The sequence below is a fragment of the Canis lupus genome, chromosome 22 (genome assembly GCF_011100685.1).
Source record: "Canis lupus familiaris isolate Mischka breed German Shepherd chromosome 22, alternate assembly UU_Cfam_GSD_1.0, whole genome shotgun sequence".
NCBI classification, from domain to species: domain Eukaryota; kingdom Metazoa; phylum Chordata; class Mammalia; order Carnivora; family Canidae; genus Canis; species Canis lupus.
The window spans coordinates 25,927,952-25,947,751 of record NC_049243.1 but is presented as its reverse complement, the minus strand read 5'-3'; the positions used below and the strand labels follow the sequence as shown (position 1 = coordinate 25,947,751).

Genomic DNA, 19,800 nt, shown 5'->3' with positions numbered 1-19,800 from the left:
ATCTCCTTTTTGCCTTCTCTAATTGTGTCACTTTGGGAGGGTCTAAAAAAAGTCCATCAAGTATAAATCTACTGACCATCCTCCTGCTTTTCTGTTAGGAACTCTACATTGTTGAATTCATATCCACTGTGAGCTGTTGCCCTCTGTCAAGAAAGAGTAAATTTTATCTTTTTATGTGAGGGCTTCCATATAAGATACACATTTTGGGGGAAATATTTGGTGCATACATAAAAGGAATTAGTTTACAAGCCATGGGATTTAGATATAGGGAAGAATATGCAGTATGTTCTCATTCAGCATAATTGTTTTGTCATGTCTGGCTCTGGAAACCAATTTTGTTCTTCAATCATCATCTTAGAAAACTCTGATGGAGAACACAAGATTTTTTTCCCCTATTTTATCAATTTACCAGTGGCATGAAATATGAGAATCAGGATTCCTGCCCTGGTCACATCATTGTCAATGTAGTGGATGACAGAACTTGTGATGATTATTCCTGATGATGAGTTCCTTCTCCTCCTTCTGACCATCTGATACATTGCTTTAATCATATCTCTCTCCTGCCTAAGATGATGACCAAACTCATCATCTTGACATCTGAGAACTTTCATAATCTGGCCCTAGCCTACCTAATTCTTCCTGACTTCTGATGCTTTCCTAATATGTACTTTCTCCTCCATCAGTGGAACTACCAGCTGTCATCCAGACCCACCATTCATGTTTGTCTTTGCCTTGTGGAACAGTCCAGGAAATTCTCTTCAACTTAGTGTGGTCTGTTGTGCAGTAGAAGGGATTTAGGACCAAAGGTCAGGCAATAAATGTATTCTCAGTCCAGATCTTTTCCTGGAGACTTATGTGGACTCAAGAGTTTCATTTAATCATTCTGAACCCATGTCACTGAGGCAAAATGAGAGGATTGTGCTTGATGGTGAGGTCTTCTCAGAGAAGTCTTTCCAACATGCTCTCCTAATGCACATGCTAACGTGTGCACATATACATCACATATGTGCAAAAATTCTTCCAACCTTTTGGACTGGCATTTCATTTAATGTAATATGTCACTTTATTTATTTATTTGCTCATTATTTTCTCTACCCGCCTCCCAACTAGAATATAAACTCCACAGGGATATAGATTTTTATCTGCTTTCTTTACTGCTGTAGTTCTACTGCTTACAACAATGCCTAATATATAATAGGTGTTTGATATATGTTCAAAAAAATGAATGAATGATTTCTGTGTCTTTTTACTCTAACACTCTGTATATTCAGTTCTATGCAAATATATACATAAAAATAAATTATTTATTATGTAAAGGTGTTTTAAGTATAATTTCTTGCTCCTCGTCCTATATACTGTAACATTCTTGGCATCTGGTTCTCTTTATATGATTATATATTGATATTTTAAAAATTTATTTGTGTTTTCTATCCTATTTCTATTTTCTTTTCTATTTGATATGGCTATGTCATAATCTTAATAGTCTGCTGGTTTCTTCCTGTTTCCTTTCCAAGATTTTCAAAATGCAGTATTAACTTGACTTTTAGATAAACAAGAATGTGAAACCTGCAAAGCCAGAATTTAAACATATCTTAATATGAATCTGAGCAAATGCATGTAAGAGCGATTTTCAAAAATTATTTCCACTCTACCTAGAAGTTTGACACATTCAAAAATTAAGACTTCTATTCTTTAACTCTTAATACTTTTGTAGATTTGTTAAGTTTAAAATAGCTAATATATAAGTATACAAAAAATCCCACATAGTGGGATTACGCACATAAGCCACTAAACAAGAAATTCTTTTTGAATTTTTGTTTATTGGTGTGTCCATAACAGAATTATAATTCTTTGTGAAAATGATTCAAATACATGATAAGGTACAAATTATACTTGAGAGGCTTCTTTGTGAAAAGCAACTATTTATAGAAGGTTCATAGAACAAAATTTCAAAATTTACCAAAGAGGAAAAACACTTTCTGTACAGACCATTGAAGCTAAAGAAATTCTTGAGGTATTTAATTTGCTTTGAAAAATTGTGTTTTAGCCTAATAACTGAAGTCTTAGTTACTTAATATAAATTATTTTAATTAAGAGCAACATTTAACAAAGTGTATTTACTCAGGTGTTAGGCCAGGTACACCATGTACTGCTGAGAATGGTTCTAACATTCCCTGTGTAATGATGTGAGAGCACATATGTGGTAGAACAGAGAAGAAGAGAAATGGTGCAATATTTTAAAAGTGGAAGAGATATTGAAATTATTTAAGACAGATTTTCTGATCACAAGGGAAAATTACATCATAATATTTTTTATTACAGAGAGTATTTTCTACATTTAGATAGCTAGTTAGTATTCAGTAATTACAGACCCCTCCCTAGAAGATATCTTACGCTGAAAACATGTGAAATATATCTTTATTATAAAGACAATTTGTATAGATGCTTGTTTTATCAGTTTAAGATTTTTAAAAATTCTGTTTCTCCATTTGAGCACTTAGAAAAGATGGTAATTTCACCATTCATTATTTATTTTTTTCACAAGGCATACATCTTTTTTAATATTGATATTGAGAAAATATTATTGAAGAAAAATAATATGACTTATCCAAATACTACCCTGTGTATGTGTATTTGTTTAAATTAACGTGAAACCTGAGTTTCGCACTTGATTCTGACACAGAATCATTGTGTGACCTTAGGCTGGTTGTATTCACCCTTATATTCTTCATTGGTCATACTATGGTTATAATAGTTACACTAGATACTTTTTAAATAAAAAGTGAATATGATGTTTAAATTTTACTTTATATTGATCTAAGGATTTTTTTATCAGAAAATCAATCCTCATTTCAAAACACATTTTCTAACCATTTTTCTTATTCTAATTCACATTGTCACAACAATCTAAGAAAGCATATTGTATACATTTATTCTTGGGAGAAAAATGAAGTGCTTATATTTAATTCCTGAATTGGAGTTAAAATGTAGAAATGAAATTATCCACGTTAATGCTGATCTTCTTAAGTATTCTTTTCATTGCTAGCAACTGAAATTTTAGTGGTCATTTTGACCTTGAAAATCACCTGCCATGTCCGCCCATGAAAAACTGATGAAAAGTGCTTTGAATAGTATGTCTTCACTACATATAATAAAAGCTATGGAAAGAATGATTTGGTTTCATATAAACAGTAGCTTTCAACAGGCCTGCCATCTGCATGTAATCTACCACTATAATATAATATTATTTCAATGGTCCTTCAAATGTGCTGAGTTATTTGTGATATGTAGTCTTTTGATTTAAAGCTGCCTCTCTCTGTAGTGTTTTTAAGAAGATCTTGTAATTGCTGGATATTGTAATTATTTATCATATTACAAATTGGAAAAATGATACCTTTTCAAGCTATGCTTAACTGTGCCTATTTCTTTTCTTTTCCTTTCTTTTTTTTTTTTTTTTTTTTGTCTTTAGTCTGTTTATTTAAATAGTAGTTAGGATTGTTAAATCTTTATGTTCAATCATAATGTCCTACACTTATTTATTCAGTATTAATTGAGGACCCAAGAGCTATCAGGTATTCATGTTGATTTCCTTATTAAAAAGATTATTATAGCCTAGAAGTAAGTGGAGACACTTGAATATTATAAACAGGCATTGGTACTCTTGTGCTAAAAATTTATTGTAGGAGTCATACACCAATATTTGCTTAGTCTGTTTAGCTTCTCAGGTTTCTTTTTCTTGTTTTGTTTTGAAATCATTCAGCTGTCTTATTTGGGATTTATTCTAGGACTTATAGTAAAAATACACTTTTTAGTAGCTATGCCTTTATACTTTCTATACCCTCTTCAAGCATCGTGCTTAATCTCCCACCTACAAATCAAAGACATCAAAACCTACCTCATTGGGTATCTACTTTTCCTCTAATTTTCAATTCCGTATTTCTAATTGCTTGCTGTCAATCTCTATTTGACTGTTCCTGAAATATCTCATATTTAGTAAGTCCAACTGATTTATTTTTATTTTTATTTATTGTTAAATCCTCCTCACTGGGCAATTAGAAGTTTGGATTTCATGTTCAGAATTCCAGAACCTAAATCCTGGGGTAATTAAATCAACATTTATAACAGTAATATGGATCTACCTCAGGGTTTCCAAAGATTTGTTGGATAGTGCATATAAAAACCACAATGCCTGCCACATTGAAAGTAGATGATACACAGTAGAAATCATCACCATCATCGCCTCATTAATGATCTCACCATACACCCTTTTGTTGTCTAGATACTATCATCTTTCATTTTCCTCTCTTCATCCCCTTTTGTACCCAGATGGTTACCAAGTTCTATCAGGTTTATTTCCAAAATATCAAACATACTTTCTCTTTTTCCATCTTCTCTTTTATTCCAAGGAATAAAATTAGGTGCATGTTCTATACTTGTGTATCTCTCTCCCACACTTTCGCCGCTCAAGAACAAAGGCTACAGCTTAGCATTTTAAAAAGCCACACTGAAGTTTACCTCATATGAATGTAAAGAAATGATCTGAGAATTGCAGTTCTCAACTCAAAAACTGACTGAAAATTACTCTTACTTTGCTATATGCGGAGATACAATGGTGAACAAAAGAAACGGGCCTGACCATGTGGTGCTTATATTAAGATAAGAAATGTTGGATCTTTCTTTAATAAAAATAGGAAACAACTGAAGTCCTCTAAGCAGGGGAGTGACAGTGTAAGATTTGTGCTTAAAAGTAATGATGATCCTTGAATCTGATTACAGGGGCAGATATAGAAGTAGAGATAAATTACATAGATGAAATCAACAGGACATGAAATGGAATTGGACATTTGTGGCACAGAGTGAGAGAGGAAGAGATAAAAATGATCCCTTGGTTTCTGGCTTATAAACTAGCTGATGACGTCATTCTTTAAGGCCAAGCAGGTTTGGGGAGAAGATAATTTAAGACCTAGATCCATACAAATGAGAAATATTGAGGTAATTTCCATGAGTATGCCATTCTACCTATGAGGGTTTTATACTTTTTTGGAAAACTTAGTGAGAAGATTTTTTAAGTTCAACATAAGTAATTTAAAACTGAAAACATTGTATAAAACAATGGAAATTAAAACAGATTTCAACTGACGACAAGCAACACTTAACCATAAACATAAAATGGTTAATATTATATACCATGACATTGATTACTCTACTAACAGTATATAAAGTATATTAACTTGAAATTTTATTTGATGTAATTGTAAATCTATAGGGAAATTACAATATCCTTAGAGAGGAGAATTTCTAGTTCATTTGTTTGCCTAATGGAAAAATAATTTGATGAGTTAAAGTGGGAAAAGGTAGAAATTCATTGACATTGGCAATGAGAAAGGTTAAAAGATGCAGTTAAATTAACATGGATACATTATACCCAACTGCTTTATTTTGAAGAATTTCATGAATATGTTTTAGATTGGAAAGTTGACATATGTTTTTAGTATTGTTATTTCTACACGGTCCGTAATAGCATTATGCTTTAGCTGTGAAAATTAACCAATCTGTTGCAATATGATCATTTCCACTGAGTAAAAACATTTGGCTCTTGCTTCCAATCATCGTATAGTCCATATTAACAAAACACATCTAAATATTAAGTCTATAAATTATTAATCTGGCTACAATTTCTTTCCTTGTATTGAGTCCTATGTAACTATTTACTCAGTCTGAGTCTGCTTTTGTTTTGTTTTGTTTTGTTTTGTTTTGTGGATCTATTTTACCTGGTTAACACTTAGAGCATGGTGTTAATGAGCCCAAAGAAAACAACAGCATCAAAAAAGCAAAGTGTTTTCGGATATAATTATCTCTGTCTTCTCCACATAAAATATTTAACCTTTATCTTTATAGTAATGGACTTCCTTCTTTTATTTTCAGTTGTATCAAAACTTTCTGAAATTTGGTATGAAATAAAGGAAAATATAAAGTATTGCATTCTGTGTATAACAATTCAGTCTAATAATTTTTCTGAGTTTAAAATCAAGGCTTTTAAAACATAAGCCATATCTTACGTTACCTAATGCCGTTCTGGTTTTCCATGATTCCTTAAGGATTCTTGGGATAATTGTTTTTTATGTGTTTCCGTGTTCTCTAAGGATCCTTTTATGTAGTGACTTGAACTTCAGCTCTGATTTTACAATTTGTTTCTTATTCTTTCTAGTTCAATAATCATCAGCCATAATGAAGAACATTCAACTAAAATAAAAAAGAATAAGCAGCTCTGATTTTCAGTATTTTGTATGTTACTTTTGTAGCTTGTTAACTATGCCACTTTCAGCAACATTGCAGAACATGTAAGGAAATGGAAATATTTCAACTTGGTTCTGATGAGTCCATGGACTTTAATAACTGATACTGATATTACAGTATCATCATAAAATAAAAGCTTTCTTGTACGGCAAAAGTTTTCTCCTAAATAACAAATATTTACCACTCAGGTAACACAGAGTAATGTTAGTTAATGATAGATAGCTAAAGAAAATATGTCTAAGTATTTCTAGTAGAGTAACATGTTTACCTAAATGACTCATATTTATTGGTAGCAGGATATTTAGAATTCATGAAAATTCTATTATTTCTCTCTAAGAAAAAAAGTTAGTTGATGTCAGAACATCAGCTAAGCAGGATTGGTTACATGACAGCTAACCAGTTTTGTTTCTCCCCAGCAAATCCAGAATCAAAGATGAGTTTTAGACTCTGGTAATGGACTTTTGTATGGGCATTATTTTATAATACCAAACAAGGCATTTGTAGTCTTCTTCGCTAAACCACTGAGATATTTTATTTTGTTTTGTTTTATCCTAAACTGGAATATTTTATTTTGATTTGTTTTATTTTTTAAATGGTGCCCCTAATTAATTGTACCTGTAAAAGATTACTTCTTCTTCATTTAGAAATACAGTAATTTGATGAAGTTAAGCCAAAACACTGAAAGTTTTCATGTTTTTATATGCTAATGTAGATCAACTGTGCTCAGATTATTATCCAGAAAAAAGATTTAAAGATTACATTACATTAATTCATGAGAGGACAGTTTCTCCCTTCTATACAAAGCATTAGCACTAGTAGTACTGCTGACATTTTATATCTCATTTTTTATTAGGGTGAAGTTAATCCTCTAACAGATAATAACTTGTTTATTCTCACTTACCTTTGAAATAACAACTGACCATCCATAGTGTCTGTGACTAGTATTTACTCATACTGAATAGTCTTGTCTCCTTTGTTAAGATGGCGTTGACATCCTTCTAAGTGGTCTCCAATGGTATGGAGTAAATGCCTGCTCTTGCCATCATTTTCATTGTAAACGAATCTTGACAATGTCAGGTTCCCGTCACAGTGTATCAGTGTCACTCACTAAGCAGTGGTGTGACCGTTAGTCCCTCTGAGATTTGCCTCCTTTATCAGGGTCAGCCAGTGGGAAAATCTGAATGAATAGTTACATGTTACCTAGTTATAAAGGGTAATAACATTTACATGTGCTTTTACTATCTTAATGCATAGTAGTTTAAAGGCATTTGTTTTTTACAGATCACTTTAATTTTGTGGGTGATTATTTTATGTGTATTCTTCCAAAATTCATTAAAAAAATACTATGACCTTCCCTTTTGGAATCTGACTTATTTGATATATTCAGGATTCACTATTAAATATAATTATCTGGATTAGGATATTTGGTGCCACTCACACACATACACAATGTTGTTGTTGTTGTTGTTTTAATTAAAGAGAAACAGTAATAATATCCTTACCCAAAACATTTTCCATTTCTTTTTCTACTTAAAAAATTGTGTGCCAAAAACCAAAGTGATCTTCTCTTCATTGCTAATGATTATCTCCACATTTAATCATTCTTTACTTTTTTTCGTGGTCATCTTTTTTTTGAACATCTGTCTTACTTGATAATTTAATGTTTCAGCTGATTTGTAAAATAACATTCCAAATGCTGAACATGCACATTTCTGTCCCTTTATTTCAGTTTATTTGCAAGAATCAGTTCCTAAAATTTATTTCTAACCTAGCCATATTTGTCACTGGTTCTAATGAATATACCATGTAACAAGATATAGAATCAAAGTTTTCCTGTGGTCCTACACAAGAACAAAAGGAACCAGGCACGCCTCACTTTAAAGAAAGTAACAAGCAACTGACTCTTATTAATAGCACCTGAACCAGCCAATCCTATCACCCCAGACTCCACAAATATCCTCCTCTTCCATTATAAGAGGAACCATAGAGAGGAGGGAATTTGCAGAAATCCTTGTAGTGAAGAGATAGCATCTAATGGGGGAAGGCTGAGGTTCACTGATCCCTTTTTGATAGCATTTCCTCACCACCAAATGAAGGGAGAGAGAGTTCCAAGAAAATTATTCAAGGATTACAGGTGCTTCCACCTCATTTCAAAACTGCATTTCTGTTTTGGTGTGAACTGTTGATCTGTTTTCTGTACATGTTTGAGAATGGGGGCAAAGAATTGAGAAGTGGCAGGGTATAGTGTGGACCTCATCAGAATAAGAGGATCCACACCAAAAGAAGGACCTTGGTTTCAAGGGCAATGGCAGTTTCAGGAGCTTAGAAGAGCAGGAAGCTGAGGGAGATTTCCATTGTCAGGGACCCGTGCTGCTAGGAAGCTCCTCTGGAAGGGCTCCTCTTAAAGATTCAAACATGACTTAGGAGATACTTAGCATTTAGGCACCTGCCATGTACAAGATGAAAATGGCCAGGAGGTATAGTCATAGAAGCTACAGTGTAGGGAAGACTTGAGTAGGAACTGGTTGGGTAGGAGACCTTTAGCCTACTGTCCAGGGGAAGGGCAGAAGGATAGATGAAAAACTAACCAAGCCCAGGCTACCTAGGCTCTAAGGTTGGCCAGTGCTGATGGGGATGAGGAAACAGAGTTGAGTGTTAACTGGAATGGATTTTTTTGCTTGTTTTTGTTTTGTTTTTGTGTTTTGTTGTTGTTGTTCTTTAGAGAGAGAGAGAGAGAGAGAGAGAGCACATGTGCACCAATGGGGGAAGGGCAGAGGGAGAGGGAAAGAGAGACTCTCAAGCTAACTCTGCACTAAGCTTGGGGCTCCAGCCCATGCCCCTGAGATCATGACTTGAGCCAAAATCAAGAGCCAGTTGCTGAGTCCACTGAGCCACCCAGGTGCCCCTAGAGTGGATGTTCTTTTAATACTCAAGGTTATTAAGGGGTAGAAAAAGGAGACTTGACAAAACATGTTTGAAGGCTGTAATATGAGGAAAAATAAAACCATTTTATATTTGAAACCCATCAGTTCTGACCGTCCCATAATCTGGTTACCTTTAGAGTAGGGATAGCTTTCAAAATTTAAGTTTCTCCTAAAGCAGTATATTTCTACATTCAAAACTTGATCCATCATAAAATACACATCACAAAATATGATAAAATATAAAATAGGGGCTAGCCAAAAAAAGTAGTTTGAGTTCATAAAAAGACCAAGACAGTGCATCAAACGGTTTGCTTTTTTTCAGAATCTGTAACTATGTTTTAATGGAGGGGTGGGGAGAATATAAGGGGGAGAGAATCTCCCATACCTTGTCTTTACAAATTCAAATTTCAGTTACACTAAATCTTAAGATCACCTACTTGTCCCTGAAGAATATACATCTTTTTTACACAAAGGAAAACTAAACACACGCAATCACTTTTTTTTATATGTAAGTTCCATACATTTGTATACATAACTGTTGATGAATTCTTAGCATCAGTATGATTAGGCAGGGTAAGTGAATTGTTTCACATTATATAAAATGCATTATTAATAGTTTTTAGCTAGAGATAGAATTGGTAATCAGGCATTAATTTCCATTTTCTTTCTTAAACTTATGTCCTCACTTACTTCTGGCTGTTGCAAGACTGCACATTTGTTAATTTTCACTCCACCAGGGCAACCCGGGTGGCTCAGAGGTTTAGCGCCAACTTCAGCCCAGGGTATGATCCTGCAGACGCAGGATCGAGTCCCACGTCGAGCTCCCTGCATGGAGCCTGTTTTTCCCTCCTCCTGTGTCTCTGCCTATTTCTCTCTGTGTCTCATGAATAAATCAATAAAATCTTTGAAAAAAATTTTTTTCACTCCACTAAAATCATGCCGTGGCTTTAGTAGCTGGCATTCATTGTGTTTGTGGTTATACTCTCAGTTTCAGCATATAGCACCTGCCTATTTTGTTCTACTCTCAGCTGAACCTATGTAAGAAGATGTCTAACCACAGACAGTTTCTGAACTTCTCACATGGTCTGTGTGTAGGACTGGGTATGGGAAGTCTCTCTCCCTTCAGTTCCCTCCCCCTAACATTAAAATGTGACACAGATCCCAAGTAATCAACTGCTAGATACACTATTTCAGTCTTTTCACGAACTCATGACCATTTTTCTTGGCTCAAACTATTTTATAGTTTTATTTTACAAGTTTTTGCATACCTGCCTCAATAACCTATTACAGTATGTGTTCTTTAAGGATACTAGGGCTATATTAACTTCATCTTGTTCTTCCACTATAAAGTCAAGATACTATGTGAGTCTATAAGAATGGGGAAGGATACATGAATCATTTCTTTTCCGTATCTAACTCTCCTTACCAAATATTAGGATTTTTCTTACATATTTAATCTGTCTCTTGCAAGATTTCATGTGGGCATAATAGTACACTTTAATTTTAAAGGTATATATGTTTATATATGTTTGTAGGCATAGTATACATATACTGACTTATATCAGTCACTAAATATATTGTTTTAAAACAAAGCACCTAAACATTTAATAGCTATGGGTATGTCCTCATCTGAAGTGGACTATTTTCAATTCTTATTTATTCATGCTAATAGAGGAAAAGGATGTTATAAATAATGCAAAAATCACTTACAGCTGACTTAGTTATATATTATATATTTTTCATCAGACTTAGTTTCTTAATTGTTTGCTCTATTTATTACCCAAATGAGCTAACATCATGAGTATTTAACAAATGTTGATTGGCGGAGATGGCTAGAAGCATTTTATGTAGTGGGAAACCCAATCTAGTGTTATAAACTTGCTATGGAAAATTCACATGTGGATGATTGATATTTACCTTACACAAGGGACTAATATCCTGTTATGCAAAAGAGGTGTGAAAATAGATAGTATTATGTCTATAATCTGTTTCAGAATGATTCAATCAGAATTTTGGCTTAATATTTTATATAATGTGAAAAAACAGTTATAGTCCTTCTCTACTATGAGAGAAAAATTGAAATTTATTTTGAAAAAATGACTTTATCCAATTTATTAGCTGGCAATCAGAACTCAAATAAAAGAAGAAATTGTTTCAAGTGAACAGAAAAATAAAAGTAGATAACAGATTTAAACAGAACTCAAACTGAACCTAAAATAATGAATGTGAATATTTTTCTACACTCCACATATTAATTGCTCAAATAAGCAACATACTATAAAAGTATAATGCTTGCATTTATTGGATATTTTAAATGAAATACGTAGAGAAATTATCAGTTACAAATTCCCAATCCAGTTTTCATATTCAAATAGCATCTATTCCAAAGTGTTATTTCTATGCCAACTGTCAGTGGTTATACTTCAATTCTTATTTTAACTGATACTGTAAAAATATAAATTAAAAAATTGCACATACATTGATAAAGGCATTGTAGAGTGGAGATTTTAAAAATGTTTTGTCATTGAATATTTTCAAGACATCATACCCTTGAAAAATTCATACTTCTAATTTTTGCAGGCTTGACTAGTACCTTGGTATAAGTCTCCAAAAAGGCAGGAGTAGAAAAATAAAGTACATAAATTTGTGAATATGGAAGTGAACTTTTATATTACAGTGTAGGAACAAGCTGGAGAAATTTCTTTTATGTGAGCCATTTCTGGATGAAGCTATAAACTTTTTTTAGCCAAAAGCTGTCATGGTTTCTTGTAAAATAATAAAGATAATAAAGATATCCATTTTAATTGATTCTTTTCATTGTTTAATAAAATTGCTTTGTTTGATTGCTAAAGAATTTGAATTGAGTTTTCATTACCCACTTCTGAACAATTTACTCTAAGATCCAGACAGTATTGAGCTAATGAGTTTGAATTTATATTGAACCTTAACTGTCTTCATGAAGTAAATGGAAAAAAATCATGGCAGTAACTAAGTATTCTTCATTAAAAACTATGTCGTAGAGATTTTACAATGAGGCTTTTAATAGAGCTAAAGCATTTAAATTGGAGTTTTACCAACTTTGCTGTTTCTAAGCATATAATAAGAAAATATGATTTCTTTTTTTAAGAAATGAAAACTCAAAAACTGGTGGGGACATTACAGATATTTTCTTCAAGTGGCTAGTTTGTGTATTCAACAAATTCAATTAAACAATAAGTTAATGTTGATTTATTTTGGGGACATGTCTAAATTGAAATTATTCATAAACTACTTTCAAGATATATCTTATTAAGATGTTTCAGGATTGGGGATCCCTGGGTGGCTCAGCAGTTTAGCGCCTGTCTTCGGCCCAGGGCATAATCCTGGAGTCCTGGGATAAAGTCCCATGTCGGGCTTCCTGTGTGGGGCCTGCTTCCCCCTCTGCCTGTGTCTCTGCCTCTCTCTCTCTATGTGTGTCTCTCATAAAAAAATAAATAAAATCTTTTTTTTTTTTTTTTAAAAAGGTGTTTTAGGATCTACTGAAATCCAGGGCATGCCACCATTATGAAAATACAAGCCCTTAAATGTACTGTTTTGACTTTGACACTATATTGCCATAATCATCAACTTTTGTTTCATTGTAGTTGAAAAAAGGGATACACACACATTTCATTTATTGCTATGGTATTATAAATCTTTGTAAAGTGATCTTTTAGGGTCTTTGTCTAACCAGTTGGGTACTGTGTCTAACCAATTGGGCATTTAATGATTGCATGTTTAGGATTTGTGGTGGAATGAAGTGAGGAACTTCAACTCTGAATGGTGGCTAGAATATTGCTTAATACAAGTATGACTCAGGGATCCCTGGGTGGCGCAGCGGTTTGGCGCCTGCCTTTGGCCCAGGGCGCGATCCTGGAGACCCGGGATCGAATCCCACGTCGGGCTCCCGGCGCATGGAGCCTGCTTCTCCCTCGGCCTGTGTCTCTGCCTCTCTCTCTCTCTCTCTGTGACTATCATAAATAAATTAAAAAAAAAATTGAAAAAAAAAATACTTTAAAAAAAAAAAAATACAAGTATGACTCTACATCTACCAGCGGACTTAAGTTCCACAAAGTAATTAATTACCTAGGTAGATAACAGAGCCCATTTTATCTTACTTTGGTTAGTCAAGTTAGTTAGACTGCAAGAAATAGGCTAAATATTGTAGAATTTCTTTAAATTGAGGAGCTATGTAAGAAATAGAAAAACAAAAAAGAAAATATGGTTTGGGGGAAATTTACTTACTTGAGGTTAATTCCCCACAAATAACTTGGCCAATCTCCATATGTGATATACTTTTTAAAACTTCATTTCAAGCTAATCATTAGAAGATTTGGAATAATATTGTATCCAAATTATTTATATTCATTCCCCACAAGCAGCAGTGATGGTTCTTGGCATAAGGAAACACCTTACCCTTGCCCACCGCAGAGATCTCACACTTCTATTACCCTCTTCTGCATGCCTGGACCTCACAGCCTTCCATTTAGTTATCCTCTCCACCACCTTCAGCAGAGCCACCTTCAACCAAATTGTATAATGGCATTTTTTAGCATTAAAAAGAGTAGTTGGAGAGAAAAAAATCTAATTATTGGATAGCAGAATATAGGACATAATAGAGATATTACATTTAGATAACTAATTGTGATAAGTTAAAAAAAAACCCTCATATTTTAAACAAGAATTAGACTGATCAGAAGAATAATACAGGAACAAATTGACCATTTGTACTAAACTTATGAAGCGTGGTGATATGATAAACATGGTACCAAACTGGTTAGCATTAAAACTAATTTCCCTGAGTGGTGAGTGGATATTGTTGCATAAAGAGGGACAAATAATTTTTCCTTTGGCAATCATTATTAGAACATTTTGTAATGCTTCAATTTTCAATGATTTATGTTCTTTGCCATTTTAATAAATGAGATACACCATGTTTCACAGTTTTATTTGAAAAGAGCAATGATGATATATGTGTATTTTTTATAGGACTGGAACTTCCTTTTATGATGATGCCCCACCCTCTAATTCCTGTCAGCCTACCTCCAGCGTCTGTCACCATGGCAATGAGCCAGATGAACCATCTCAGCACCATTGCAAACATGGCGGCGGCAGCTCAAGTTCAGAGTCCCCCATCCAGGGTTGAGACATCTGTTATTAAGGTAATTGTTTTCTTAGATGATTGTTTTGGCTTAAACAAACATCATCTTAAACTACCATCTATCAATCTGTGTTTTTATTCTACAATTCTAACTTCAAAACAGCTAGGTGATAGTGAATAAATTATGAGAAAAACCACACATAGTAATTAGAAACCGGGTAAAACCAGGGGTACAATATTAGGTTAGGCTAATCTTAAGGTCTGTATTGTCTCTACTAAGAGAGAGATGGACATGGGACATTAATTGATATATTTCAAATTGCACATATATTTAAATGTATGGCTGTGTGTATGAGGGCATGTGTGTGTGTGTATAAGTGCATGTGGTGTTGTGAGCCTCAAGGTGTGGAAAAGTACTTGATCTGTTTTTAGAAGACAAGAAGTATTAAATTATGATTCTGCCACTTAATAGCTGTGTTGCCTTGGGTGTGTGACTCAATCTTTCTGATTCTATTCAATATACAAAAAATAGGTAATGCAATGTAGGTGTAAAAACTAAACAAAATGATAAAAATTCAATGTTTTTTATACATTCAAAAATACACTACATGTGAAGATAACATTATTGTTGTACAGAAATCACGTGTGTATACACAATTTTCTCTCTCTCTCTTCCTTTGGGGAGCGTTTGTGTACACCCTTGTGGGGTATATGTATATGTGTATACATATATACACATGTGAAATGTGTATGTGTATACTTTTCACTTATATGTGTACTGAAATCAAATTACTTCAAGTGCATTGTTAGAATATATTATTAATTTTTAAACTAAGTAAAAGATACCTTATGCTCAACCTTATCTGACATAATCATTACTTCCTTTTTTCTGAATATAATACACTTGAGTTTAAGGGAGCCTCTGGAATGTGTCTTACATAAAAGGACCTGTTAACAGTTCTCATTCATTACTGATAAATATGCAAACAAATATAGCCATTTTGGGAGACAGTTTTGTGGTTTCTTACAAAACTAAACATACTCTCACCATAGAATTGTGTGTTTTGCTAGCTCCTTGGTATTTACTCAAAGGAGTAGAAAATTTATGTCTATACAAAAACTTGCACATGGATATTTATAGCAGCTATTTTTTAAAATAATTGCCCATGTTTGGAAGCAAGATGTCTTTCAAGATGTCTTTCAGTAAGTGAAAGGCTGAAAAAGTGGTACCTCCATATGTTATGACTTTGTTAAATTAATATTTATTAAGTGGAATATAGGGTACCTAATGGTAAGCCATGCCCTAATAACAGACCATAAGAAAAACTAAAATAGAGAACTTTATTACTCATGAGTCATGGAGGAAGTACCAAGTTGAAAATACTACACAGTATATGATTCCAAGTGTATGACACTCTAAAAAAGGCAAAACTATTAGAGATACTAAAAAGATCAGTGGTTGTCAGGGGGTAGGGCAGGGATGAATAGGGAGAGCACAAGGAATTTTTAGGGTAATGAAAATGCTCTGTATGATACTATAATGATGGATAATGTCATTATACATTAAAAAAATAAAGGCCTTGTGACTACTTATATAGAATATTGAATAATATGCTAATAGCAATTTTTCTTATAATGTTCTATAAAAAAGATGTGTATTAGTCCTTCATATCATATTTCTAAGTATCCATACCAGGAAGATTTTATATGTATGTATATCACAGAACACCCTAATCAACTTCTTAAAAATCTTTAGCTGAGAAAATGTCAATGAATGCTACATTGTCATCAGCCAAGAACTGAGCAGATAACTTTTTAAAATTCTTCTTTACTCTAAGTGACTTTAAGAGAGTTTCTTTGTTACCAAAGAATTTGTTAATCAGTGTCACTGCATAATTCAATTTATGATCATTTTGGTAATACTTATTACAGAATTCGACATTCTTATTGCCTCATTCACTGTAGTGAATGAGAGGGAGATTTTTGACTGAAATAAAAAGCCTAAATGTTCCTACCATTGTACTCAATAGTTATTTAAAAGGAAAACAAAAGGTATTAAGTATTAGTAGAATGTGATTATTCTCATTTTTTTAATTTAGTAGTTATAATTTTCACTCTTGAAACTGGGAATTTTTATAATTATATAATTTTATAATTATAATAGATATACATTATATATATGGATTTGAAAGACTCTAGTTACATTAGGAAACTTGATTTATTTTATTTTTTCAATACAGATATATTTTTAAAAGAGTTTGTGTTGTATTGAATGTTAATTAGAATACTTAAATACTGAAACTTCCTTTAATAAATCCTCGGTTGTCAGTTTAGGTAAGTAGGAGGAAGCAGTTGGGTTTCCTCTGGAAGGCATCTTTAGAAAACAGTGTGGATTATTGAAAAGTCAGCAACATTCCTGTGGTTTCTTAAATTAAGGTTAGGAGTGGAAAGGAGAAAGATAGGGAGAAAGGAAGGAAATATGCAAAAAGGTAATAAGAAAGGGATGGAGCTCTGTGACTTGAAATGTGTGCCAGCCCCTCCTACATTATAGTGATATCCCATTTCCTAGTCTCTTGGGGCAAATATTTTCAAAAACTTGGCTATGGATAGATTAGAGGAAATTCTGGACTTTTGAATACAGTGGTGGTATAAATGATCATAGCGGCTAAATAAGAAACAATGGCTCTAATTAAGAATAATTAGAGAAAATAAAGGCTGATAATTTTTCAGTTGTATGTATCATTAATTAAAAAAAAAAAAAGCTGGTAGTTTTAATTGACAACATCAGAGTGAAGCTCCGTCGGCCATTGTGGAAGTTCTGAAGAGCCTATCTGCCCCTTACCTCTGAGGCTGGCCACCTATATATTTTCGGATTTGATGCTGAGAGGTAAAAATCACAGAGAAGAAACATGTTTCAAGAAAAGCATGAGACAATGCTAATAATTTTTGGTTAAAAAAATATTTAGGCCTGGGAAAAATTGAGGGTATGGCCTCAGAGAATAAGGATGAGGAATAGGTTCTTAAAGAATTCCAAATATTAGAAAAAACAATTTAATACATCAGCCTGCCTAAATTTATATATAGTAGACTTTATAGCACAGTGTTTTGTAAACTCCCATGATATATATTAGTTAAACTTAATTTGGGGGAAGTTGTATTTTCCCCAAAGGAAATGTTTGACTCCTATGTCACATTAAATAGTATGGGGCCCAAGTGGGCAATTAGAATAGTGCCTGCAACTTTGTTTGCCTGAAAAGGTTCTAATTATGAAGGCTGATTAAAAGTGAAATGTTAAATACCAAAGATTTACCCCCATCTGTAGGAATCATAAAACAAGAGAAATAGCCTTTGAAGAGAAAAATAGAAGTTTGAGGGGTTTTCATGTGCTGGAATGTACCATTTACATTTTTTGAGAGTAATGACAAGAATTAAAATGGTAAATCAACCTCCATGAGAATGGCAATAAGAATTCATAGGACAGAAGAGAAGTGAAAACAATGCACTCAGAGTTACCTATTTTAAAGCATTCTGTCCTTACTTGTTTCTAGGAGGTAAAGGAGCTTCAATGACTTTCTCATAAACCTATTTATGAGAATGTAGATACCAGTACATTCAGTGGAGCAGGGTCCGAAATTCACCCCATATCCCCAGTTTTGGGCATGGATTGTGAGTTAAGACTGGTTTTACACTTTTAAGTGGGTGGGGAAAACATATAGGAAGGAGAATCTTTTGTGACACATGAAAATTATATGAAAGTCAAATTTTAGTGTCCATAAATAAAATATGTCTGAACTTAGCTACACTCTTTATATAATGTCTATGGCTACTTTTACATACAAAGCAAAGTTAAATAAAGTATTTACTAGCTGACTTTTTACCGAAAAAAATTGCTGATACCTGCATTAGAGCTCCTATTAACTCAAACACATTGAATCAGGCTGTGGATAATTGAGACAGCTAAAACTAAACTCTCAACATGATGGAGCCCCAGGATTTGATGTTGAAAAATAAAAGGATTGAAGAAAAGAAAATTACATAGATGGAAGACAGTACCACTATAGCATTGTTCCTTGCTTTTTTTTTTTAAGAAGTTACCTTTTTGTAAGGGAAATTTACATTTTTTTAAACATTTTATTTATTTATTCATGAGAGACACACAGAGAAGAGGCAGAAACACAGGCAGAGGGAGAAGCAGGCTCCATGCTGGGACCCAACGTGGGACTTGATCCTGGGTCTCCAGGATCACACCCTGGGCTAAAGGCAGGCATCAAACCACTGAGCCACCTGGGCTGCCCCTGTTTCTTGCTTTAAATGCAAGCCTTCATGATAGAATCTGCCAAAGTGTTAAATTTAGATTTTCTCCTGCTGATTGGTTTGGACTACTGGAAATAATTTAGTAAGATAACTTTGAGGAGGAAATGGTCATATAATGTTTAGACAGTCATTCTAATTTAAATCCCTAATAGCCAATTGCCTGTAAGTTAAATTACTATAGGCTCTGTATTAGTCTATTACGTATCAGTGAGACTCATGTATTTTTGCTGTTTAATGTTATGAATGAAGAGACATAGACTTGAGATGTCAGATGGCATATAATCCAGCTTTCCCCATGGTGGACAAATTATTCTTGCCTACTTCCTACCCACTTTTATTTATCTAAGCTTTTGTGGGAAGTCTCTTCTATTTTCAGTAAATTCAAGAGTAAGGATTGTCCACATTAGCATCTACCTTAACTTTATTGCATTCTCTTGGAAGAAAAAAGGTCTGCTAATTCTTCTGTGTGCTAGCCATTTAAATAAATCTCTGCTCTAGTATCTATAGTGTTTCTTCCTTCCAGACCAAATATTCTAATTTACTTTGACCATTCCTCATCAAGCTTCTTGGTTGATCTTTTTTAAATCACCCTCTTTTCTCCAACCTCTCCCATACAATCTTCTAGAACTGAATAGGCCAGTGAGTAGACACTGGAACTAACATATGCCTCAATTTGGATAATAGTTTATAAATGTAGTCATAATTCATAAAACTATTTTACTAGTTGAATACATGACTCAGTATAATTTCATGCCTTTCAACACAAAATTTTACTGAGCCAGTTCTTTTTTTTTTTTTTTTTTACTTTTAGTTTTACTAGGAATTTGCATTTATCCACATTAAGTATATTCCACAGTCTACTGATTTAGGCTCCTTATATGCTTATTTTTTTATTTGAGTATAGTTGGCCACAGTGTTATATTAGTTTCAGTACACATGGTATTCAACTTCTCTATACATCATGCTACAATCACAAGTGTAGCCACCATCTGTCACCATACAACAATATTACAATATCATTGACTATATTCCGAATACTGTGGCTTTTATTCCCATGACATATTCAATCCATAACTTGAAGCCTCCTCTTCAGATACTTTTGAATCTTAACATTCTAAACTATCATCTTAGCTATTTATATAATCT

General features: G+C 33.3%; 1 protein-coding gene across 1 annotated transcript in view; it reads left to right on the top strand.

The window, feature by feature from the left end:
- The window catches only part of DACH1 (dachshund family transcription factor 1), a 423,382-nt gene that overhangs the window by 277,750 nt on the left and 125,832 nt on the right, over positions 1–19,800 (top strand). The window contains exon 4 of the mRNA XM_038569719.1: positions 14,229–14,401. Coding sequence (XP_038425647.1) covers positions 14,229–14,401 — 173 coding nt within the window. The remainder of the gene's footprint in view (positions 1–14,228; positions 14,402–19,800) is intronic.